This window comes from Tasmannia lanceolata, unplaced genomic scaffold (assembly GCF_043159265.1).
Source record: "Tasmannia lanceolata isolate RefF3 unplaced genomic scaffold, GAP_Taslan_0.1 ptg000012l, whole genome shotgun sequence".
Classification (NCBI taxonomy): Eukaryota; Viridiplantae; Streptophyta; class Magnoliopsida; order Canellales; family Winteraceae; genus Tasmannia; species Tasmannia lanceolata.
The window spans coordinates 33,800,280-33,825,706 of NW_027518689.1; the positions used below are offsets into that span (position 1 = coordinate 33,800,280).

At 40.9% G+C, this 25,427-nt stretch overlaps 1 protein-coding gene and 1 long non-coding RNA gene across 2 annotated transcripts; both read right to left on the reverse strand.

The window, feature by feature from the left end:
* Positions 1-7,714: 7,714 nt before the first annotated feature.
* LOC143887919 (uncharacterized) lies at positions 7,715-10,371 on the reverse strand. Its single transcript, XM_077392167.1, has 2 exons — positions 10,080-10,371; positions 7,715-9,293 (listed from the first exon to the last, which is right to left on the reverse strand). The coding sequence occupies exon 2, from the start codon at positions 9,254-9,256 to the stop codon at positions 7,955-7,957; it is 1,302 nt and encodes a 433-aa protein (XP_077248282.1). The 5' UTR covers positions 9,257-9,293; positions 10,080-10,371; the 3' UTR covers positions 7,715-7,954.
* A 9,016-nt stretch (positions 10,372-19,387) lies between these two features.
* Positions 19,388-22,869, reverse strand: LOC143887920 (uncharacterized). The gene is made up of 2 exons (XR_013254413.1): positions 19,593-22,869; positions 19,388-19,462 (listed from the first exon to the last, which is right to left on the reverse strand). It is a non-coding gene; the product is annotated as an uncharacterized LOC143887920 (long non-coding RNA).
* Between the last annotated feature and the right edge of the window lie 2,558 nt (positions 22,870-25,427).

Sequence of the window (25,427 nt, forward strand, 5' to 3'; positions counted from 1 at the left end):
TTCCTTTTTTGGTAGATCTCCTGTCAAAAGAGATTTATATTTTTCTTGTAGAGTCAAAAAAATGAAAAATGGGAAATGCACGCGATGAAGATGATCCTTGTTAGAATTGTCTTTTGGTTTTGGAGTGAAAATTGATTCTCAAAATCCAAAACGAGCAGGACCTTAGTGATTTGACTCGGGAAATGAGTGTGAGTAGAGATATAACCACTATTCTTATGAGAAAGAAAATAGAGCCAAACCATGGCTGGTCCGCTTCTTCGCTTGTCTCTCATCTACAATTTTGAAAGAAATTCCGGATTCTAAAATCTGCCTATCCAAACGGCCCCTTTATTTATTATATCCTGTCGAGTATCTTGTTAAGAGCTTACAAAATAACAGATGGGTGAAAAGGTTGTTGATTGCAGATGGATACGCTGGGGAATTTACTTCCAGAAATGTTGTCTATTTTTCGTGCACATACTAATAATAATAAAAGATTGTCCGAGCAACTTCACAGAGGCAGTGAATCTTCATATTTGGTAACCAAAATTTTTTTTCAAGAAATATTAGCTTACCAAGGGTATGTTTGGCTTCCAGGAAATGTTTTTCATGATAAATCGGTATCTCCATGTGGAGATGGGGTGGGAATCCCTTAAAATCGAGAAAATGTGATGATTTGCTGCTCCTAGTTGGAAACGGAAAACTCTACTGAAACCGGGTTGATCCTTTCCGGATTTCCAGCAGCAAATCATCACATTTTCTGAATTTAGTGCCCGCTTGGATGCTGAGAAGATTTTGGTTTGGGATTTTCACACTGGCAGCCCTTTTTGCATTGACATTTGGATCCGGATCAAATCCTTGAATTTCCAATTCAGCGACTGACAGTGGAAAAAATCAGATTTCCAAATAAGATGTGGAAATAAGTAATTGGAAATCTACAGATCTGGCAGTTTCCTTCACCCTCTTGGCTCCTCAACCTCTACTTGCAGTAGGAAGTACCCCTTTCCCTTTCTGTCTCCCTCAACATGAGTTGGAGATCTATTCATTTTGTACTCAAAACTTAATTCCAAATCCAAATACAAAATATGAGGTATCCAAATGGGGCCCTAGTTTCCTGATTCTAAGGAATGCCGGCCTCATCTCCACTTGGAGATACCGATTTATTATGAAAACAAATTACCGGCACCCAAATGTGCCCCATGTGTTGAGAGGGGTAGGGAAAGTGGGAGAGAGAGAGAATTGATAGTAGGGGTGCAACTCGGGTCAGATTGGATCGGGTTGAGGCCAACCCTAACCCAACCCGAGACCGCATTCCCTCAACCCTAACCCAACCCGAGCATGGGGTTGAGGATGGTCAACCCTATCCCAACCCATCTAACCCAAAATCGGGTTGGGTTCGGGATCACCTAAGGCCAAACAAAAAAATGCAATAGCTCAAAGAAAATAGAAATAAAATTCCAGAATGGATGTCGGGTCGGGTCGGATTGACAAGGCCTCAACCCTAGCCCAACCCGAAATTAAATCGGGTTGGCTTTTCCAACCCTAACCTAACCCAACCTGCGGAAATGCCAACCCAACTCGAGCCAAGATCAGGTTGAACCCATCGGGTTCGGGTTGAGCCCGACCCAAGTTGCACCCCTATTATTTGAGAGGGCATGCTTGAGGAGATGGTGGCAAGTGGCTGAAAAATAAGGAATGGCTTCCAAACATGGCCAAAAAAGCCATTTTTGCGGCTCACTTCTCAGGGGAGAACCACCATGTCTGATAGAATTAAATGAATATGACAAAAATCTGCTACAAGGTGGCATTTCTCTGCTAAAAAAGTGAACCTCTAATGGGATTTTCTAGCCAATTATGCAAAAAGCCACTTCATAGCTCACTTCTCCCCTAAAACAATCCCTCATAACGGGAAGGGGATTTGTAGACCATTTCACGAAAGCCATTTTGCTGCTTACCTATTATTATTATTTTTATTTTTATTGAGAAATTAACAATTTTATTTCATGGGCTGAACCACACATTTGAACGATCGGGGAACAAGTTGTTCCCTTTGAGCAATACATATAGAGCGCAAAAAACAAAGAAAGAAGACCCTCCACTTCGGAGAATCGCCATGAAGGCGTTTACATCATGACCGGTTTATCGAGCTGTCTGCAAAGCCGCCGCCGCACCAGCTCATCCGCCACCGTGTTAGCCGATCTCCATCTATGTTGTAGGATGAGACGAATGGATTGAACTAAATCCCGAATTTTGCCGAGCACAAAAGAGAGCCTCCATGGGCCCACACATCATCCTGACGCCCACTCAATAGTGTTAGAAGAGTCCCCTTCCACAATCATAGATCCCACGTTGTTTGCTGCTATCCAATCTAACCCAGACAATTTGGCTGCTTACTTTTGCAGAACAGCCACCTCAAATGAATTAAATGGGTAAGACAAAATCTGCTAAAAAGTGAGCCTGTGTGGCTGTTCTTTCATGCAAAAGTCAGCCAAAACATTGGCTTTCTAGAAAATTGCTGAGCAAATTCCCTTTGACAACATACGACATTCATACCAATTACTAAAATTGCAATGGTGACCAGTACCCATAGGTTATTTATGCATGTATATTACTTGTAAAAGGGAAAAATCCATAGACAAATGGAATGCATAGATAATCAACCGAGCTTTTGGCTCTCCAAAGGCCTTATGTTCATTTTTTTTTTGAACGTCCAAAGGCCTTATGTTCATAGCAAACAGATTGAGGACAGAGAACTTCGTGATAATTGCACAGCAGTTTAATCATAATAAAATAGTAAGAACAGCTTGGCTTTTAAGTAAAGAAAGAACCTATGTTTTGTTTTCCCCATTAGAGAAGAACCGATGTTCTGTTTTCCCTTGTTCTGTTGCATGAGAGAGCAGCCACATAGGCTCACTTTTGAGCAGATTGTCTTATTAACGAGGTGGCTGCCCTCTCATGCAACAGCCGGCCCACGAAATGCCTTCTGCGATGGTCCCTATCAAATGCCATATAGGCATGGTGTGACAATAGCGATTGCACAATATACAGAGCAATGGTTATACTTACAAAATAAAAATTAAAAAGCGAATTGCTATCTCCATGATGCAAAACTTTGGCATCATCATGACCAACATCAGTTCTGTTACATAACCTATAAAGTCTAACAATCTCTTCTTGCCAACAAAACAAAAGCAATCAGAGTGTTCACTCCAAATTTTTTCAACAATTGAATACTCTGGCAAAAGCAAATCAGAAAAGAGTACGCCATATATGCAAAATCCACACGATTAAAGCCTAAATCCTTATATAAGTGACAAATATCTGGAACGAAAGCAACTAAATCACGAGTGAATGCTAAAAAAACTCAAATTGAAAATCTCAATCCAACAAAACACTGAAGACATTAAAGACACAAACATCTTATTTTGCTCAATAAACTGAGTAGCAAAAAAAAAATCACTTCAAAGTTTGAATATACAAAACATCAGATAAATCCCAGAACAGGAACCTACAATGCCAATGTAGAGGAGCAGGCATAGATCGGACAGCAGCAGTAACCCCACACGCATTATCAGAGAATGTGGCAAAAGTCGCCTTACACAGAAAATAATGCCAAAATTGCCTTACACAGAAAATAATAACTTGACCAAGCTTATGAGACCTTTGATATATTTCAATGTTCAACAAATGCCAACAGATGGTGAACTAAAGAAACTACCTACAACTAACAGAGAAAAAGAAGCTACTGATGAGCACATGTCATATCCAAAATGTTCCCAGAAAGAGTGTCGAATCTGCTTTTATACAAGTCACACTTTTTCTTTTTCTTTTTCTTTTTTCGAAATGTAACTTTTATTGATTGTAATGAAGCCAAGTGCAGAAGGCGGGGACAAGATGTCCCACCATAACATATACCCTCAGCCGACTCTCATTATCAGATGCTACCTACAAAGATAACAGTCAAGAGTTTTGGTCCCACTCTCGACACCTTGTAATCAACTATAGGGAGTGTACATTGAGAATGCAGATCCTTATCTGCCAACTTTTGCAATATAAGACTGAGCAGAAAAGTATAATGCAGCAGGAAGGCCAGAGAAAAACTTGATGAATTATCTAAATAGTAAATTATGGGACTGCATTTCAGGAAAGAATTGGTAGCACAGATTATGCATTGCTTGTCATGCTCCAATACTATAAGTTAACATTCACAAGTCCCATGAATTATGAAGGATATAATCAAGTCCATAGATTAAGCCAGCCAGTGTGATTGCAGCTCCATAAAGAGAATAAAAAGTTAATGGAAAGGATCCATACCATAACTAGTATCAATGGTCTAGGAACTAAATCTTTACCGAGTGATCTTTCTGATTAAAAGTAATCCAAGAGAAGCCCTACTGTTTTCAATGAAAATACAGCAGGGAAGGAAATTGATAGACTGAAACAAACACTACACCCCGAATGACAATAATACAAGCCCTGTGAGAAGATTGTAAATTAAGAGATACTGTCAAAGAGAAGGACTGGGAGAAGCCTGTAAATTAAACTAGATGCAAGTACAACTAAAGAGAGATATAAGGCACAAAGGTTGTAATTTTCGTGCTTCCAGAAATAAATTCAATTGGAGATATCTAGGGGACAAATGAATTTACTACTCACTTCAATCCTAGGCTAATGAATTAAAAAGCTCTATTGACTTAAACAATTATGAGCTTGAATTAGAATTCTCATAATTACTGAAGAGCACGAATTAGAGCTCTATTGACTTTTCTAGACTCCAATTAATTACTGAAGAGTTTGAATTAGAATTCTCATGATGAAACTTTCAATCAACAAAATTCATCTAAACAACAGACTAACTTGGGGAGAAACGAGTTCATGGCTCGACAAAAAGCTCTATTGAGTTCATCCTTAAACTTGAACCAAACTAGCTTTGGAACCGTAACAACTGGATAAATAACAAACGTAATATCTACTTGTTCATTTTAACATGTGTTGCTGTATGGAAGCTCAAAATATATGCTAACCATTGGTCCAGAAAAAACTATATTGATAACAAATTGGAAAAGTACAGCACACTAGAACTTGAAACAGAGAGAGTGGCATATTGGGAGGGAAGCTCAGCAAATATATTGGCCAATTGGAAATGTTCCTTGAAATCCAATCAACCAATATTACTTTTTCACAGGTAACATAAAGTTAGAAAACAGAACTAACAGCATTTCATATTCAAGAATACCCCCAAGCCCCAGACTGTCCATGCACAAGCATTTTTTTTGGTCAGCATACAAATAAATTGGTTACCTTGTGACTTATTTTTTTGATATCAACCCATCAAAGGATTGGTTGGTCGAAAAAAAATTAAATTATTGAAAAACCATTTGTAAGATGGGAAAGGTTGCTGATTGGAAATGAAAATCAGAAAGTGGAAGATTTGTGTGAATACATAAATAGAGATGCTTATCAAAGCGAGGAATTCCATGAGAAGAATACCAACGATACCCCCGGCAATTACAGTGACAGAGGTGATTTCATGATGCAAAGTGGTGAAAGACTTCCTATCTGAGCTTGGCTGGGGCTCTATAGCCTTAACAGTATAATGAATTCTTGAAGAATGTGATGTACAGCAATGATATTTTATTTGACTGTTATAGTGTGGATCAGCATGTACCTTGATGCAGGCTAGACAAAGCTCTTAAGTCTCTTCCTACAAATGTTATTTTTGTGAGTGTCTCTGGTTATTTTTTATGCAGAGTATCTTCTTTTGACTGGCATACAACTGAAGTCATGTGAATGTCATTGAGGTTGTCTTGGCAGTCTACAAGCAAAAACTTTAAACTAACCACAAGTACTTTTGTTTTTTTTTTCTTAGCTGAATACACTGTGAGAGTATCGAACAGTGGATTTATGAAGGCACATTGCTCGCGCCAGCAAATCAAGAAATGCCGTCACCAACATGAAAGGGAGAAACAGTTGAGATTGTTTCACCAACAAGAAGACATATTGCTCATACCAATAAATCAAGAAATGCTTGCACCAACAAACAGATAGTTGACTTGTCTCCCACATGGAATATCAAAGCTGTTAAGCAAACAATCTGACAAATGCTCATTTCAAGGGTTGCTTTATTGATCCTAAGTATTCAGCTATAATGAAACAGGCTGTGAAAAATGTACAAAGCCAACACCTGACACCTGGTAAGTAGTATTAATATATCCCATTGCAAATCATAACAATTGTGTAAGCCATGGTTAGCTGTGTATGTTGTACTTCAGTTATGATAAAGAAGAATTCATCTCCACCAATTATGCCCAGGAAGGATGGTGCTTTATAATCAAACTTATATCACTTTACCTCAGTTGTATCCTGGTCGAATTGGATTGCTGGTTTAAGAAATAGCTTCAGATACATGCAGCATGGTCAGCAATGAGAAATATAGCACTTGTAATCTCATTCTGAAACCGCGATGATAAGAGTTTATGGGACAACCAGACCAACAACCCATTGCCTGCATGCTAGAATGATAAACGATACCACCATATATGTTTCCCTATAAGCAAGGTGCCCCCATCCTGACAGAGCTGAACTCGCTGGACGAGAATTGTGTCTTAATTCATGGAGCTTTTTGCAATGCTTATAGATCAATTTATTTGTTGGTTGGGGCATCAAATATCAGTAATCTCAATTAGAAGAATTTATGGTCGGCTCCAACAAATAAAAGGAAGTATCCAGTCTCCGTTCAGAAAATACCAAATTTGATTCATGAGAAAAATACCAGTGGCCATACAACTCAACTCAACTAAGCGTTTGTCTCAAACTAGTTGGGTTCGGCATACCAGTGGCCATACATTTGTTTATTAAAGTGAGACTCTAGCTTATATCGTTCCATCATAGGTTAATATGAGTATATGATAGAACATTTATTAAGTAATTTTTACACACTAACTCTCAGACATACACACATATTTTTAGCATAACTTACTTTTAACATTAGATGCGAAAGAAGCTTTACAGACTAGTGGGGTGGCCAGCGCCAAAAGAAACTCATAATAGGATCTTACTCCAAATGGTTGTCCCTTTTTTTTATAATAATATATACTTGCTTGGAAAAAAATACTCAGAATGAGATATCATTCTGAGAACACAACTGATACGTATCCCACTTCATAATGTTTGTCAGTCTTTTTATGTGTGTAACTAATGAAAATGGAATGAAACTAGCAAAAGAAACAAAGAACTACACAGACTAATGTATCCAGCTTCTTCACATGCAACAGAAGTGAAAAAATTTCTCTTAGTGAAAGTTGCCTACAAAGAAAGACATGCAGAAAATTAAACATAACTCAACAGGCAACAACATTTCAAAATTTCAAGAACAGAGTACCTGAGGTTTTACAACGGTAACTTGAAACAAACTAGAAAACAGTGTTCACATAGAATAGATCCAAAGGAATCTGGAAATTTGACCATGCAAATGCCAACTAATCATACATTTATTCCTCCATTAATGCAGTTGGGAAACCCATCCTCGAGCAGAATTGTTTTTTGTTCTTTTTTCTTTTTGAAAGGAAACAGAAATTCACAAGAAAAAAAGAAAAACAGAATTACAGAAGAGCGAGAGGTTGTGCCAGTCTTATGAGCACAGTCTTAGTATCTTCAATGTTGTTGTCTGAAAAATAGAAGATATAGATAACTTACCTTAGCATTATAGTGTCCTCTTGAAAGTTCCAGGGAGAAAAATTGCAATCTGTCTCACTCAATATATAAAAAAAAGAAGAGAAGATTTCCATACATAACTTCAAAATTCAACGGGAAAAAAAAATCCACGATTAAACATGCTATCCAGTAAGCCAAAGCAATCCTATTTGAGTGACAAAACTTTACAAGCTTGTAAGATAAGGAGACCTTAGCTTATGCTAATAAAGGTCACAAGCTCATGCACGGTCGCAACTTATCTGATGCACTGCCCTCTGTTCCGTTAGCTCTGCTCCCTATGTTGTAACTGATCCATTGCCAGGGAACCAGAAGCAATTGTAGCATTCGGCCTGTTATACTCAATTTCCAATTCCCTTTTCCTCAATTCTAACAACATACGCTCATTTTCAAGCTTCATCCTTTCATTCTCAAGCCTCAATTTATCTAGTTCCCTCTCTTTCTTTCGGCTAAACCTTTGCCATTTGAACCTCTGACTCTCCAGTTCAAATGCTTGGGCTTGAATGCTCAACCTTTGCTCTTCCAGTTGCAAGGTGCGGCTCCTCATCCACTGCCTCTGAGTGTTTCCATTTATCTCCACAGGATGGTTTTCAGAACAAGCACGTTTGCTACATTCATGCGAATTCATTGGGGCCCAAAAGTTTGTTTCTTCCAGGTTTTGATGCAGCCTCATTCTCTTTGTAATATGGCCTGTCCCAACCAACCCATCTTCACTTTGAAGATTAATATTCTCTTCTCCTTCATCATCTCCATCATCAATGTCGTCTTCATCTTGATCATCACTACCATTTTCATCCTTTGCAAGCTTACCTGGGTCCCGCCCATCGCTACCTTTTAAAACTAACTGCACGCTATGCTGCAGAGTCGGATCATCCAGCAAATGCAAACGATTTCCATTATGGTATGAGCACATCTCTTCATAATACAGATGCTTCGAGCTCAAGATTTTCCTCACATCATCCTTCGCCTTCTCTGAAAGGTGGTTCATTGTATCCAAAAGAGTAGGGTGTTCAACGACCCTACAAGAGGTGCCCCGACCAAGGACGTCTGTAAGTCGTTTGTACCTCTTGTTCAAATCATTGAACTTGTCTTCGCATTGTTGGGGCGAGACATAACACCCCCTCGTGGCCATGACCTTCGAGACAGCCTTCCACTTCCCCTTCTTATGCAAGAGAATAAGCTTTCTCCTTCCACAGTCGGGTGCAGTATCTTCCCCGATATAAGCAACGACAGTGATCAGAAGCTTCACCATTCCATCCGTCCATTTCATCCGTTGCCATGGGGAGTTCTTCTTTCCCTTCCCTCCATCTTCCTCGGTAAAGCTAGGCTCATCCTCATCGCTAGTACAATTCTTAGAGTTTCTATGATTCCCAACTAGCCCTAAAGATTGATCACTCTCGTGCACAAGGTGGGATCCCGAGGGGAGAGGAAACACATCTTGGAGATGTTGTTGGTGAAGTGAATGTGGGTGTTGTTGCTGATGCTGGTGGGCATGTAACGATCCTTGTAAATCTATTACCCTATAATGACCAGGAATCATATTCCCCCCTGACAAACCCCCATCCATACCGATTGAGAAACTAAGCAAATCTATATCCCAGTGACTGCACACACACACACACAAAAAAAAAAAAAAAAATCAAAATTCTTGGTATTCTACTATAATAACATAGGCCTGTGAACTTGAAAACCAAATTCACTCATCATGCGATCTCCAACCAAACCCAATAACAAAATCCAATAAAAACCCTAAAGTACAAACCAAACCCATTATCATTATCAAACAAAAACCCTAAACTACCATTATAACCTGTGAAAAATACGATCAATGTCCCAAACTATCTGCCAAAAAGAGAGAATTCCAAATACTGCTAAAATAGAAAAAAAAAATCTTGGTATTCTATTAGAATTACATAGGCTGCTGAACTCGAAAACCAGATTCACTGATCATGAGATCTCCAACCAAACCCAATAACAATATCCAATAAAAACCCAAAAGCCCTGATTGGATTGCAAGAAAAACATGTCCGACGGGAAAAATCTCTAGGAATTTTTTTTGTTCTTTCCATGATCAAGAGAGAAATTATATGATTTTGGTTAATTTAGAGGAATATTATTATGAATAGAGCTGGTTCAAGTTCTCTTTTTCGTGTGTAAAAAAGTAAGAAAATTTAGAAATATTTTTCCTCTCCAAACTTTTCCGAAAAAAAAAATCCAGCAATCCAAACAAGGCCTAAATGGCCATTATAAAAGAGAATTCCATAACCTGAATTTCGCAGGTCCTTCGATTTACAGGTAAAGTAAAGCAAAAAAAAAAATCTGAAATAAAGGGTATAGAACTCTTGAAAAAACTCTAGTGATATGAATGTAGCAGATTTAGAGGTACTTACCAGTTTTCTAATGAGAAATTTAGAGAAGAGGGGGCTGAATATTTGACTAGAGAGAATGAAATGAAGAAACCCTAGATCCTCGTTTTTTTTGCCCCCCAAAATCTCGGACGAATCCAGTCGCGATTTGGATTTTCTAAACGGCGTTTGTCGTCACTCTCCGTAATTGCGCCGAGAAAGCTAGAATACGCGGAAGAGCGTATTGCACATCTTTCCGTCATTAGTTGAACGTGGGAGCAATTATTAAAAAGATCCGCGAGATAATTGTAGGGAAGTATGATTTTGGCACCCCTCACTTTTACTTCGGAAATAAATGGCTCCGTTCTCTTACACTTCTTCTTGGCAGAGTTTTTCTCTATTGCTTTTTCCGTTGCGGAGAATGAAAAAAAAATATATAAGGGAGATGATTTTTTCACCCCCACTATAGGATAATGCGCCCCTCCTGTAACTTGAATTTTGAGCTGACTTTAAACTTTTTGTTGACAAATCGGGTTAAAAGTGGGGCGCTTTATCCTACAGGGGGCGAAAAAATCATCGTCTAAAAATAATTTGGAGAATGGCATTTTCCATCTCGGACCCATTCTGCCCATTCTTCCATGTCTCTGTCATATGCAGCTTCCGATGTTGGTTTTTGAAAAAATAAAATAAAAATGAACTAGCTCTAAAGAACACAACTTTATTGGCTAGGAAGTTGCTAACTCATAATTTCATAACTCCCCCACGTCATCATGGACTCCCCTCAGTAAACTCCCTTTTGCGTTGTTTGTGTTCTTATCTAAATCCACGTTTTGCCTTGCAAACCTAATTAAAACTCTTCCCTGTCCCCTGAGGCTTGAATTATGATTGTTAGGAGAATTAGGGTTAAGCAAGAAGTTGCTTAAAGCATTACACCCAAGGTATCTAGTTTTGAATACCAAGTTTGTTGAGCCCCGATACACGAGGGTTAATGACTGGTTACTGGACTCTAGCCCATGTAGGCCCACTACACCGGTCCATTATCTTATTGGGCTTATATTAGAACATAGATGGGTTATATTATATACCCAACAATGATCACGTCAACCGAGGATTCAGCTGTGTCAATCAAGTACTCGACCCGCGTCATGCCGAGCTGACTAGGATTTGCTTTGACCATGTTTTAAGATGCATCCAAATTTTAAAACACTGGGCTAACTAATTACCCTGTGGATCACATGAGATTCTACACATGTAATTTGATACGGAAGAAGACGTTTGAGGTGGACCATAGTTTCTTTGCATTAAGGGAGAACATAGATTCGGTATTTTTCATTTCTTTAAACTCGGTATTCTTATCCGAATCAGGTTATGCCTTGCAAGCTCAATTAAAACTCCTCTCCTGAGTTATGATCGCGTCAAGCGAACATACAACTATGTCAACCAACCACTCGACCCGCGTCATGCTGGGCTGACTAGGGTATGCTTTGGCCACATTTTAACATGCATCCGAGTTTTAAAATACGGGGCTAAGTAATTACCTTACAGATCACACGAAGTTCTACACATGTAATTTGATATGTAAGAAGACCTTTTGAGCTTGAACTGAGTTCCTTCACAAAGAACATAGACTCTATATGTCATTTCTTTAGACAAAGGAGTTTGCAAAAAAACACTAAGGGCTGACTAGGAGGAGGCAATACTTATCTACTCAACTTAACTAATTAGCCTTTGTCCCAAACTAGTTGGGGTCGGCTAATGAATTCTTTAGAAAATTTTCAAGAAGAAAGTGAAAGGATCTCCCCGGCTCAAATTGACTAAGTCTAATTCTGACACTAGTTGGGGTCGGCTAATGAATTCTTTAGAAATTTTTCAAGAAGAAAGTGAAAGGATCTCCCCGGCTCAAATTGACTAAGTCTAATTCTGACACTAGTTGGGTTCGTCTACATGGATCAATTTCTTCCATTCTATCCTATCCAAGGTCATGTTCTCTGTTATATTCCTAGCCCTCAAGTCTTTCCTCACTGTTCCTACCCAAGTTGTTTTCGGTCTGCCCCAACCTCTGTTTACTCTATCAACTTGGCACGAGTCACTTCTTTTCACAGGAGCATCCAAAGGCCTATGTTGGATATGCCCAAACCATCTTAAGCGGTTCTGTCTCATCTTCTCCTCAATTGGTGTCACTCCCACATTTTTACGGATGTCTTCATTTTTAATTTGATCTAACCTTGTGTAGCTGCACATCCATCTAAGCATCCGCATTTCTGCTACACTCATCTTATGCACATGCTGCTTCTTGGTGGCCCAACATTCTGAGATGTATAGCGTGGCTAGCCTCACAGTTACCTTATAAAACTTTCCCTTCAACTTGGTAGGTATTTTACGATTGCGTAGAACTCCTGAAGCATGCTTCCACTTCACCCAACCTGCTCTTATTATGTGGTTAACATCCTCTTCAATCTCTCCTTCCTTATGTAGGATTGAACCAAGATAGCGAAAGATATCCCTCTTGAGGGCAATAATTATATCATATTAAAAAAAAACCCTTCCCCTAGTGATTAAACGTTGAAATCAACTTATGGCAAAGGATGTAATTTTCCCATAGATTCCAGCCTTTTACCCCACAACCACCGGCCCGGAAAGAGAAAGTAAGCCAAGAGGGTGTTTGGATCAAAGGAAAAGAAAAATGTGGGAAATAAAATTTTCCATGAAAAGAAATTCTAAGGAAGCTAAGACATCAGTAGTTCAAATTTGCAATGAAGCAAAACATGTTAGAAGTTCACCAGTGAGGCAACAACAGTTTAAATTGTGTGCTGACCAAGATAAAATATCATAGAAGAAGACATTATGTCTTGATGTATGCACTCGTAGGAATTCTACATTTCTTATGGTGCAGACTTCATTAGAATCCCGAAAGGCATTCGAACGTTTAGAAGATTTGGATAGTAATTTTCAAAGAGAACTCAAGGATGATCCACCTACTGAGGATGATTGGGACAAAGCAAAAGTATTGTGTAGGTTCTTTGAACGATTCTACATCTCTACAAAAAAAATTTTTTTGGATCCCTTTAAACCACACAAATGTTTATTTTCATGAGGTTTATGCTATTGAAGTCTTCTTAATGCAATGGGCTAAAAGTGATAATCCTTGCCTTCGTGAAATGGCGTTGAAGATGAAGGAAAAATCTGATAAATATCGGGGCAACATAGATCGGGCCAGCATTACCTGTTGCAATGGTCCTTGATCCTCGATATAAGCTGAAATACATAGAATTTTGTTATTCTAAGATTCACGCCGTTGATGATGTCATACTGTGGTACCCTGATCCCGCGAGAGGGGTGTGGGGCGCGAGCCGCCGCTCTCTCTCTCTTGGTCTCTCGTATCCACGCGATTGGCGTGTGCATTTTATTATTGATTTGAATTAATCTTTCCTGTGAACTTGGGATCACTAAGGCAATCCGAATTCCACACGAAAGAGACTGACAGAGTCGCCACCTAGATGTGGGATCTAGGACCCGTAATTAACCAGAAATCTAGACTCGCTACCTGGTTACGAGAATGGAAGGTATGGGGAGTTATCCACCACATGCACCATTCTTGCCCGATAATCGGTCTTCGATTCCAAAAGCTAACTCTTTTAAATTTATTTTAAATGGCTCATTCAACTCTATGTTAATGTGCGAACTAAGTGACATGCATCCTATGATCTAATTTCAATGTGAATCCTAAATGTGTATCTTGATTTATTAATTTGTCTGGATTCAATCTAAGTGAAAGTTCTCCTAAAATTCTAATTTCATGGAAAGTCCTAAGTGATTTGATTAAGCATTTACAAGAAAATTAATATACAAAACACCACAATTTGTTTGTGGTGCCGACTCGCGGGTGGTATGCCATCAGACATCCAAGCTGCCTACGTACCCAAGCCTCACTGGGATCAGAGTCGACGTAGTTCGGTGCACCTAAGCTAAGTTACATATGCCTAACTCAACTAAGACACCGACCTAGACGGGATTGACTGTTTCAACAGTTTTAGGAGAAGTTATTTAATTCAAGTTGAAGATTTTATTATCTTAGGATTTCATCTAAGATGCTATATGATTCTCATCTAAATGCAAATGGTCCCTTAGACTAATGCAGGTTTGCCTTACATCCTAGTTTACTAGGCTTGTCCTAGGGAAAGATTGGGTGACTAGTGTAACTAGACCTATGGCACGGTTGCTATACATAGCAAGCGTCCGTGATGAGGCTGGACTCCTAACTCTAGGACTCCCTAAAACCCAAGACTCCCTAAAACTTAGGACACGACACGACACCGGTGTTCCTAAATTGGGCTCTAAGGGTCCTTACGACGGAAACCGTAATCCAACGGTTCCGAGAGACACGAGGTGAATCGATTTCAGTTCTTGAGGTTAGTGAAAAAAGGGATGGAAGAGATGATGAAATAGTGTGAGGGAATGAGAAAGATAGAGAAAGGTGCGACTGAACTTGGGAGTGCCAAATTGCCTACGTACCCCGCGATGGGGATCAAGCCACACGTAGTTCCGCTGGGGAGGTTGCTTGGATTTTGGAAAACAGGATTGGTATTTGGATCAGGAATCGGGTTTGTATTTGAGCATTGGACTTGAGATTCAGAAACATTGATTTAGCAATGGGATTTTGGAATTGGGAATTTGCATCAAAGAATTGAGCATACAGGAATCATCAAGGGTTTGAATTTTGGGAATTCAAAATGGGCGGGCTTATGAGATTCGGCCAAATGGATTCAAACATGCGACTCAGATTGTGTTGGGATATGACTTGGTTAGGCAAAAGGGAGGAAGTTCTATTAGGTGTAAAAGGGCATTAGTAGAATAGGGGAATGACTCGGTTGTGACATGGAAGGCCGCAACTTGGTCGAATGCGACTCGGTTGCATTGGGATGGGTTGATTAAGGAATTGGATTGAGTCAACTAAGGGGAGAGCCCAATTAGTTAAAGAGGTTGAGCATACTCGACTAGAGAGTTGGGTCAACTCGACTAGGGAGGTTGGCTAGAGTTGACTCAGTTGAGCTGGGTTGGGATCCCACTTGGTTGGATTGTATTGGGGCGATTTGACTTAAGCTGCAGGTGGCCTGGCTGGGTTAGATTTAATGTAACCAAATTTATGGATAAATGGTGTGCCTCAGTGAGTGGACAAAGGTATGGCTTGGGTTGATGTGTGGCTATGGTTATAGGGTTTAAGGCTTATGGGTATGGGGTTTAGTGAGTCGGGTCTAAGTTAGGAGCAAACCCGAGACTAGCCATGGTCTAACCAGGAGGAAGCAGGGTACAAACCAGGGTGCGGACCAGGGTGCACCAGGGTGCGAACCAGCAGGGAACCAGGGTGCGAACCAGCAGGGGAACCAGGGTGCAACCAGCAGGGAACCTGGGTGCAACCAGCAGCGAACCTGGGTGCAACCAGGGTCTAACCAGAGTGCGAACCAGCAGGGAACCAGGGTGCGAACCAGTATCGAACCTGGGTGCAACCAGCAACGAACCTGGGTGCAACCAGGGTCTAACCAGAGGCTAACCAGGGGGAACCAGGGTGTGAACCAGGGTACGAACCAGAGTACAACCAGGGGCTGGCCAGGGTGCGAACCAGGGTGCGAATTAGTAGGGAACCAGAGTGCGAACCAGCAGGGAACCAGGGTGCGAATCAGTAGGGAACCAGGGTGCAACCAGCATCGAACCTGGGTGCAACCAGCAGCGAACCTGGGTGCAACCAGGGTCTAACCAGAGGCTAACCAGGGGGAAAACAGACCCTACATGCTTCCTAACATGGTTTTTCTTTTAAAGTAAAAGATATGTATGAAAACAGACCCTACATAGAATTGAAATAAATGCCTACCTCTTTGGAAACCCACTTTGTGTTTGATTTTTCTTTGATGTTAATTCTTTGAAGATGATTCCTTGCTTGATAATGACTGCTTTTGATATATATCACCCAACGTATAAAATCACCCGATCCGGCAAGGATGGCCGAACCCTTGAAGAGATGAGGGAGAGGGATGAATTTTCTAAGAGAGGGGTTCTTTTTCTTCTCCTCTTGGATGGTGGGATGAGAGGGTATTTATAGGAGAATGGGATAGGAGGTTAGGTGAGGTTAGGTGGTTTTGGATGGTTAGGATGAGAGGATGAGGTTAGGTAAGGTTAGGTGGGGTTAGGTAAGGTTAGGTGAGGTTAGGTGAGGTTAGGTGAGGTTTGGATGGTTAGGATGAGAGGAGAGGTTAGGTGAGGTTAGGTGAGGTTTGGATGGTTAGGATGAGAGGAGAGGTTAGGTGGTTTTGGATGGTTAGACCCAGGTCAAGATCTGCCATTGATCTAACGATTTACGGAAATCGGGTCTCGGAATGGAATCAGGGTCCGGGCTATGAAGTGACCCTAGCTTATTTTGTCCCGATTGATGATCCGTAAAGTCAGATCAAGATATTAATGACCTAAAACATATAAATCAATGATAGAGGGGGTTCTCACATGGATTTAACACACTAATTTATTTGTTGATTAAAACAAAACAAAATGGGGTGTCTACAGATGCCCCTCTTTGGTAGAGATGACGTAGTCATTGAATACCAAAGTTAAAAATGACAGAACCATTTTGCGTAGCTTTAATCGACAAAGGACTCTCTAGACACAACGCACCTTAACATAATGCAAAACCTTAGATGAAACCCTAGAACTTGAATAATAAAAAAAACTCGATGCGGCGCCGTTCACAAACGGGCAATTAGAGAATGAGATATCATTTTCGAATGGATTCTGAAGGGAAAGGACAAAGATCGCTCTCAAACAGTTTTTAGAAGGAGATGAGACGCCGCTCACAAGCGGGTTCAACGAGGATAAGAAGCATTCCCAAATGGACTTGGATAATGAGGCACCGTTCACAAACGGCCTCAAGGAGGATAGAAAACCATTCACAGATGGACTCGAGAAATGAGGCACCGTTCACAAACGGGCTCAAGGAGAAGACAAGACCATTCACAAATGGACTCGAGAAATGAGGCACCGTTCACAAACGGGCTCAAGGAGAAGACAAGACCATTCACAAATGGACTCGAGAAATGAGGCACCGTTCACAAACGGGCTCAAGGAGGACGATACCATTCACAAATGGATTCGAGAAAAGAGGCACCATTCACAAACGGACTCAAGGATAAGACAAGACCATTCACAAATGGACTCGAGAAATGGGGCACCATTCACAAACGGGCTCAAGGAGAAGACGAGACCATTCACAAATGGACTAGAGAAATGAGGCACCGTTCACAAACGGGCTCAAGGAGAAGACGAGACCATTCACAAATGGATTCGAGAAATGAGGCACCGTTCACAAACGGGTTCAAGGAGAAGACGAGACCATTCACAAATGGACTCGAGAAATGAGGCACCTTTCACAAGAGGGCTCAAAGAGGACATGAGACCATTCACAAATGGACTCAGAGAATGAGAAACCTGTTCACAAACGGGTTCAAGGAGAAGACGAGACCATTCACAAATGGACTCGAGAAATGATGCACCTTTCACAAAAGGGCTCAAAGAGGACATGAGATTTTTCATGAACTTGAATTTGACGTAAGATTGGATTTGTTTGAATCGGGGATTGGATTTGATGAATTTTTTTTATTTTTGAGAAATGAGGTACCGTCCGCAAACGGGCTCAAGGAAAAGACGAGACCATTCACAAATGGCCTCGAGAAAAGAGGCACCGTTCACAAACGGGCTCAAAGAATTTAGAGGTTTTCATGAATTTGAATTCGACGTAGAATTGGATTTTTTTTTAATTAAGGATTTGGATTTGATAAATTTTTTTTATTTTTGGAAAATGAGGTACCGTCCGCAAACGGGCTCAAGGAGAAGATGAGACCATTCACAAATGGCCTCGAGAAAAGAGGCACCGTTCACAAACGGGCTCAAAGAGGACATGAGACCATTCACAAATGGACTCAGAGAATGAGAAACCTGTTCACAAACGGGTTCAGGGAGAAGACGAGACCATTCACAAATGGACTCGAGAAATGAGGCACCTTTCACAAAAGGGCTCAAAGAGGACATGAGATTTTTCATGAACTTGAATTTGACGTAAGATTGGATTTGTTTGAATCAGGGATTGGATTTGATGAATTTTTATTTTTGGGAAATGAGGTACCGTCAGCAAACGGGCTCAAGGAGAAGACGAGACCATTCACAAATGGCCTCGAGAAAAGAGGCACCGTTCACAAACGGGCTCGAAGAATTTAGAGGTTTTCATGAATTTGAATTTGACGTAGAATTGGATTTGATGAATTTTGGATTTTTTTTTTTTTTTTTTTTGAACTCAATGAAATCGGGGACATTATAGATCGCGCCCAGTAAAGACAGTGGAAACCAAGACTTTGACGAATGATGAGACGACCAACCTTATGAACGAAGAACCATTAGTAACAAGGATGGATTAGGAACACTTTTATGAAACTTCAACAAGATTTTTCTCAATGAGACTGTTGGTCTTGTCTTCTGGGGATTTTGATAACTGAAACCTTGAACAAGACATTTGAGATTGGTAATTTAGAACAATGGCTCTCTCGGATATAATCATGGAAAAGTGGGATTTGCCTCTTGACAGGTGTTTAGATAAACATTTCTTGACCAGGATAGTATTTAACAAACTGGAAGGAGATTCCGAATTTTAATGGTTCGTCTTTCTGAGAAATTGGCTCAACCACCATTGCATCTGGGGCTCTTCCAAGCTTAAGGTGCCTTCCTGGGGTATGATCTTTTTACGGAAGCTGGGCTTTCTGATGTTTCTACTTCTGAACTCTTCTGAGTTGATCTTCTTTGAAATGTAGCTGTTTGACTAGATTCTCGAACCCTTTCAGGTATAATTGCAGGGAGCTGCCTAGGCCGGGCCTCCTTCACCAAGACAGTTACATCATTTGGACATAGGAACGACGATTGACTCTTTCTAAAGAGAAAACTTAGATGAAAGGCACTACTCAAAGGATTGAGCAGCCCTGAAGGAGTGAACTTAGAATGACAAAGATTGACTAACTACACTGACAGACACAGTAATGCTTCTGACTTAGTTAACGTTTTATTTGGTAAGTCTATCCTTTCGAGGAATGCTTCTTTTTTTTTTGAAATAATAAACACTGGACTTCTTCCTTGAAACAGTAATGCCTCAAGAATTTAATTACGACCCCTAAGATTGCTTAGCTTCAATGCCCCCAGTTTTGAGGATATCACTTGAATTTGCTTGAACTTCAGTTGATCTTCAGTCTTGATACCGGCTGTAGCCTTCTTGTAATGATTCTCTTACCGTGACCAAGTTACCTCTTCAGGGTTTTTAACTTGGCGGACCGCGCTAGCCTTAACTTTTGCCTGAACCACCTTTCTAGGTTTTCGATCCAGCAGGCTATCCCCTTAGCTTTTGCCTAAGCCGCCCTTTCGGGTTTTCAACTTAGCAGGGAAATGATCTTAAATTTTGCCTAGACCGCCCTTTCAGGTTTTCAGTCTAGCAGATCTTCAAACTCCGTTCTTTTTTTTCTTTTTGTGTTTCGGGACCTAGATCATTAAATCTGAACACCGGAGGGACTTTATAGGTAGGATAGGGCTTTACAAAGAATGGCTTAAGGCTCAACAAAGATTTCGACCAAACATGTGAACAGGTTGCCTCCATATCCCCATGTAGGAATTAGGACGTGTGTAGTTCAGGGAAAAGGGCCCTAGTTTGAAAATAAATTGTTTGAAGGTTAATTGATTTTTCTTTTTTTTCTTTTCTTTCTGGAATAATTATCTTCTCTTCTTTTGGAACTTGTCCCTCTTTTTTTTTTTGGAACGATTGATTTTTCTTTTTCTTTTTCTTTTGAATCGACCGAACTCGGTTTAACCGAGCTGCCTACGTACCCCAGTGTAGGGATCAGGTCTCGCGTAGTTCGGGGGCGAATGCCCCGAGTTTGATGGGTTTTCAAGAAAATTTTACTCAGGCTCGAAGGGTTTGCAATCGGTATTCTTTTGACGTTGGGTTCTGATTTTGGGATTTATTCGGCCAAAGGAGGCCTTCTGATGTTCAAATTGGGAATCGATCCAGGTTACTAGAGTCCCTCTGGTACTGATTATTTATTTATTATTATTTTTCTCTTTTGTTTTTTTTTTCGCGGAGTTTGACGGCATTTCCAGGTAAGAGATAATGGATCTTCTTCTTTCAAGATTCTAATACGTGCTTTTGACTTTCATAGAGCGAAACTTGTTCTTTGACATCCTCCATCTATGGATTCGTACTCTCGATATCTGATGATCACTTTTCATTGTTTGCTCTTGAACTTTTCATCTTGAATTTGTTGGCTTTATGTTATGAATTTGAGAACCAAGGTCATTGATTAGAAATATGAAAGTTGTTTCCACTCTATGCCCCTTGTATAGCATATATCTTCTCACTTTCTTCATTTTCTTTGAGCTTTCCATCTATGTCTTGCCCCTAGTATCGGTTGTAGCTTTTCTAGACAATCTTCTTATTCTTGAAATAATTTTATCAATTCTTCACACTCTTTAGAGGGTAATGTATTTTCAATCGGCATTCACTGAATCAAAGTTTCAGTGCCAGTGTTTATCATTTCAATTTCATCTTTGAAAGGTTGGGATTGGCGCTCCTCCTCTCGTTCAAGTAATTGCTGTGACTCAAGTGGAGTTTCGTCAATTTTGTCCTCATTTGAGGAGGGAGTCTTATTTTAAGATCAGAAGCACACTTAAGAAACAGACACAAGTGAACTTTTTGGAACTGACTGAAATTTTATTTAAAGAAAAGCTATTACATCAGACGACCTATCCTGAACATGCTCAGGATTCACAACTCTAAATAAGAAAGGGAAACAGAAGATAACTTGCCTGGACTAGGCATTGACCTTTAACTGTAAGACCGGACTCAACAATTATACTGACCATGATGACTGACTCAACATAAAATAGTAAGTGACTAAAACTTTAACTGCTGCAACTGTTTGGCGTTGAAGGCTCGGCGAAGGCTGGTTCGTTCTGAACATCATCATGGCTGATACTTTCAATTTTGGACAATGATGACTGATTCGCATAGGGGAATGCCCCTAGCTCAAGGATTCTGAGAGTGAACTCTGAAGGACTTAGCAAAATAATCTTGAAAAGGTAGCCCCTAGAGGAGGAAGAGACCAGGGGTACAAGCAAGATTGGATTATCTGGACCAGGCATGATCAGATCATGAGAATGCATAATAGAAAGATTGTGAGATTCTGCATCTGCCAGTTAGGGGATGGCATGAAGATACGATCGAATCGTATGACAGAAGAACGAAAGACGCACGATCAAAAGATTAGATGAGATAGCATAAGATTGCTTTCAACGGATAGATCATGAATGACTAATCCTATGAGATTTTTGGAAATGATGGGATTTATATCCTAACCCAAAGGGAAATTTTTTTTTTTTTTTTCACATTTTATCAGTGTTACCTGAAGGCATCAACCCTAATCCTAATCTATCGGAGTGGAGAGAGAATCTCGACTCATGCCTTTGTTCGTGTATCTAAGGACCGATCGTAGCCATTGGAAGATGGACTACGGCCTAATCTAGACACAAATAGGTAGAATATCCTAAACTAGGCTCACACACGTGATGCACATGTGTTCGTATATTACATGCATGTGTGGGTTAATCTAGGGGTAAGGCCAAGAGTTCCCTTAGCGCGAATCCATGTTCGATATACTGTACCAGTGTCCGGCGTATCAGTACGTGAACAAGGGATCCGTTTACGTACCATAAAGGTACTAGGCTAAGGGTGGAATGCTTCTCTAGCACAGAGGCACCAGGTGATGAAATCCCAGTCAACCATGCTAGATAACACTCCGGGTTCCTAAAATAGGATGTGTGTGCACGTGAGATGCATGGTTTAGATGCAAGTGATGTAAGTGTGTGCAATATGTTTGCGCAATCTATGATGCCTTCAGGTTTTGTTAAATTAAGTTTGAGTAAAATGTGATGAGAAAATAAAACAAGACAAACTAATCTAACAAGTATAGAGTTTTTATGAGCCATTTAAAATTAAATTCAAATGAATTATCTTTTGAAGTTTTAATGAAGTTAGGTGATCCCCAGCAGAGTCGCCAAACTGTGGTACCCTGATCCCGCGAGAGGGGTGTGGGGCGCGAGCCGCCGCTCTCTCTCTCTTGGTCTCTCGTATCCACGCGATTGGCGTGTGCATTTTATTATTGATTTGAATTAATCTTTCCTGTGAACTTGGGATCACTAAGGCAATCCGAATTCCACACGAAAGAGACTGACAGAGTCGCCACCTAGATGTGGGATCTAGGACCCGTAATTAACCAGAAATCTAGACTCGCTACCTGGTTACGAGAATGGAAGGTATGGGGAGTTATCCACCACATGCACCATTCTTGCCCGATAATCGGTCTTCGATTCCAAAAGCTAACTCTTTTAAATTTATTTTAAATGGCTCATTCAACTCTATGTTAATGTGCGAACTAAGTGACATGCATCCTATGATCTAATTTCAATGTGAATCCTAAATGTGTATCTTGATTTATTAATTTGTCTGGATTCAATCTAAGTGAAAGTTCTCCTAAAATTCTAATTTCATGGAAAGTCCTAAGTGATTTGATTAAGCATTTACAAGAAAATTAATATACAAAACACCACAATTTGTTTGTGGTGCCGACTCGCGGGTGGTATGCCATCAGACATCCAAGCTGCCTACGTACCCAAGCCTCACTGGGATCAGAGTCGACGTAGTTCGGTGCACCTAAGCTAAGTTACATATGCCTAACTCAACTAAGACACCGACCTAGACGGGATTGACTGTTTCAACAGTTTTAGGAGAAGTTATTTAATTCAAGTTGAAGATTTTATTATCTTAGGATTTCATCTAAGATGCTATATGATTCTCATCTAAATGCAAATGGTCCCTTAGACTAATGCAGGTTTGCCTTACATCCTAGTTTACTAGGCTTGTCCTAGGGAAAGATTGGGTGACTAGTGTAACTAGACCTATGGCACGGTTGCTATACATAGCAAGCGTCCGTGATGAGGCTGGACTCCTAACTCTAGGACTCCCTAAAACCCAAGACTCCCTAAAACTTAGGACACGACACGACACCGGTGTTCCTAAATTGGGCTCTAAGGGTCCTTACGACGGAAACCGTAATCCAACGGTTCCGAGAGACACGAGGTGAATCGATTTCAGTTCTTGAGGTTAGTGAAAAAAGGGATGGAAGAGATGATGAAATAGTGTGAGGGAATGAGAAAGATAGAGAAAGGTGCGACTGAACTTGGGAGTGCCAAATTGCCTACGTACCCCGCGATGGGGATCAAGCCACACGTAGTTCCGCTGGGGAGGTTGCTTGGATTTTGGAAAACAGGATTGGTATTTGGATCAGGAATCGGGTTTGTATTTGAGCATTGGACTTGAGATTCAGAAACATTGATTTAGCAATGGGATTTTGGAATTGGGAATTTGCATCAAAGAATTGAGCATACAGGAATCATCAAGGGTTTGAATTTTGGGAATTCAAAATGGGCGGGCTTATGAGATTCGGCCAAATGGATTCAAACATGCGACTCAGATTGTGTTGGGATATGACTTGGTTAGGCAAAAGGGAGGAAGTTCTATTAGGTGTAAAAGGGCATTAGTAGAATAGGGGAATGACTCGGTTGTGACATGGAAGGCCGCAACTTGGTCGAATGCGACTCGGTTGCATTGGGATGGGTTGATTAAGGAATTGGATTGAGTCAACTAAGGGGAGAGTCCAATTAGTTAAAGAGGTTGAGCATACTCGACTAGAGAGTTGGGTCAACTCGACTAGGGAGGTTGGCTAGAGTTGACTCAGTTGAGCTGGGTTGGGATCCCACTTGGTTGGATTGTATTGGGGCGATTTGACTTAAGCTGCAGGTGGCCTGGCTGGGTTAGATTTAATGTAACCAAATTTATGGATAAATGGTGTGCCTCAGTGAGTGGACAAAGGTATGGCTTGGGTTGATGTGTGGCTATGGTTATAGGGTTTAAGGCTTATGGGTATGGGGTTTAGTGAGTCGGGTCTAAGTTAGGAGCAAACCCGAGACTAGCCATGGTCTAACCAGGAGGAAGCAGGGTACAAACCAGGGTGCGGACCAGGGTGCACCAGGGTGCGAACCAGCAGGGAACCAGGGTGCGAATCAGCAGGGGAACCAGGGTGCAACCAGCAGGGAACCTGGGTGCAACCAGCAGCGAACCTGGGTGCAACCAGGGTCTAACCAGAGTGCGAACCAGCAGGGAACCAGGGTGCGAACCAGTATCGAACCTGGGTGCAACCAGCAACGAACCTGGGTGCAACCAGGGTCTAACCAGAGGCTAACCAGGGGGAACCAGGGTGTGAACCAGGGTACGAACCAGAGTACAACCAGGGGCTGGCCAGGGTGCGAACCAGGGTGCGAATTAGTAGGGAACCAGAGTGCGAACCAGCAGGGAACCAGGGTGCGAATCAGTAGGGAACCAGGGTGCAACCAGCATCGAACCTGGGTGCAACCAGCAGCGAACCTGGGTGCAACCAGGGTCTAACCAGAGGCTAACCAGGGGGAAAACAGACCCTACATGCTTCCTAACATGGTTTTTCTTTTAAAGTAAAAGATATGTATGAAAACAGACCCTACATAGAATTGAAATAAATGCCTACCTCTTTGGAAACCCACTTTGTGTTTGATTTTTCTTTGATGTTAATTCTTTGAAGATGATTCCTTGCTTGATAATGACTGCTTTTGATATATATCACCCAACGTATAAAATCACCCGATCCGGCAAGGATGGCCGAACCCTTGAAGAGATGAGGGAGATGGATGAATTTTCTAAGAGAGGGGTTCTTTTTCTTCTCCTCTTGGATGGTGGGATGAGAGGGTATTTATAGGAGAATGGGATAGGAGGTTAGGTGAGGTTAGGTGGTTTTGGATGGTTAGGATGAGAGGATGAGGTTAGGTAAGGTTAGGTGGGGTTAGGTAAGGTTAGGTGAGGTTAGGTGAGGTTAGGTGAGGTTTGGATGGTTAGGATGAGAGGAGAGGTTAGGTGAGGTTAGGTGAGGTTTGTATGGTTAGGATGAGAGGAGAGGTTAGGTGGTTTTGGATGGTTAGACCCAGGTCAAGATCTGCCATTGATCTAACGATTTACGGAAATCGGGTCTCGGAATGGAATCAGGGTCCGGGCTATGAAGTGACCCTAGCTTATTTTGTCCCGATTGATGATCCGTAAAGTCAGATCAAGATATTAATGACCTAAAACATATAAATCAATGATAGAGGGGGTTCTCACATGGATTTAACACACTAATTTATTTGTTGATTAAAACAAAACAAAATGGGGTGTCTACACATACAATTGATTGAAAAAAG

Bases quoted from the DNA above. Each gene is read 5' to 3' on its own strand.
- LOC143887919 (XM_077392167.1), bottom strand. From the start codon at position 9,256: ATGGATGGGGGTTTGTCAGGGGGGAATATGATTCCTGGTCATTATAGG.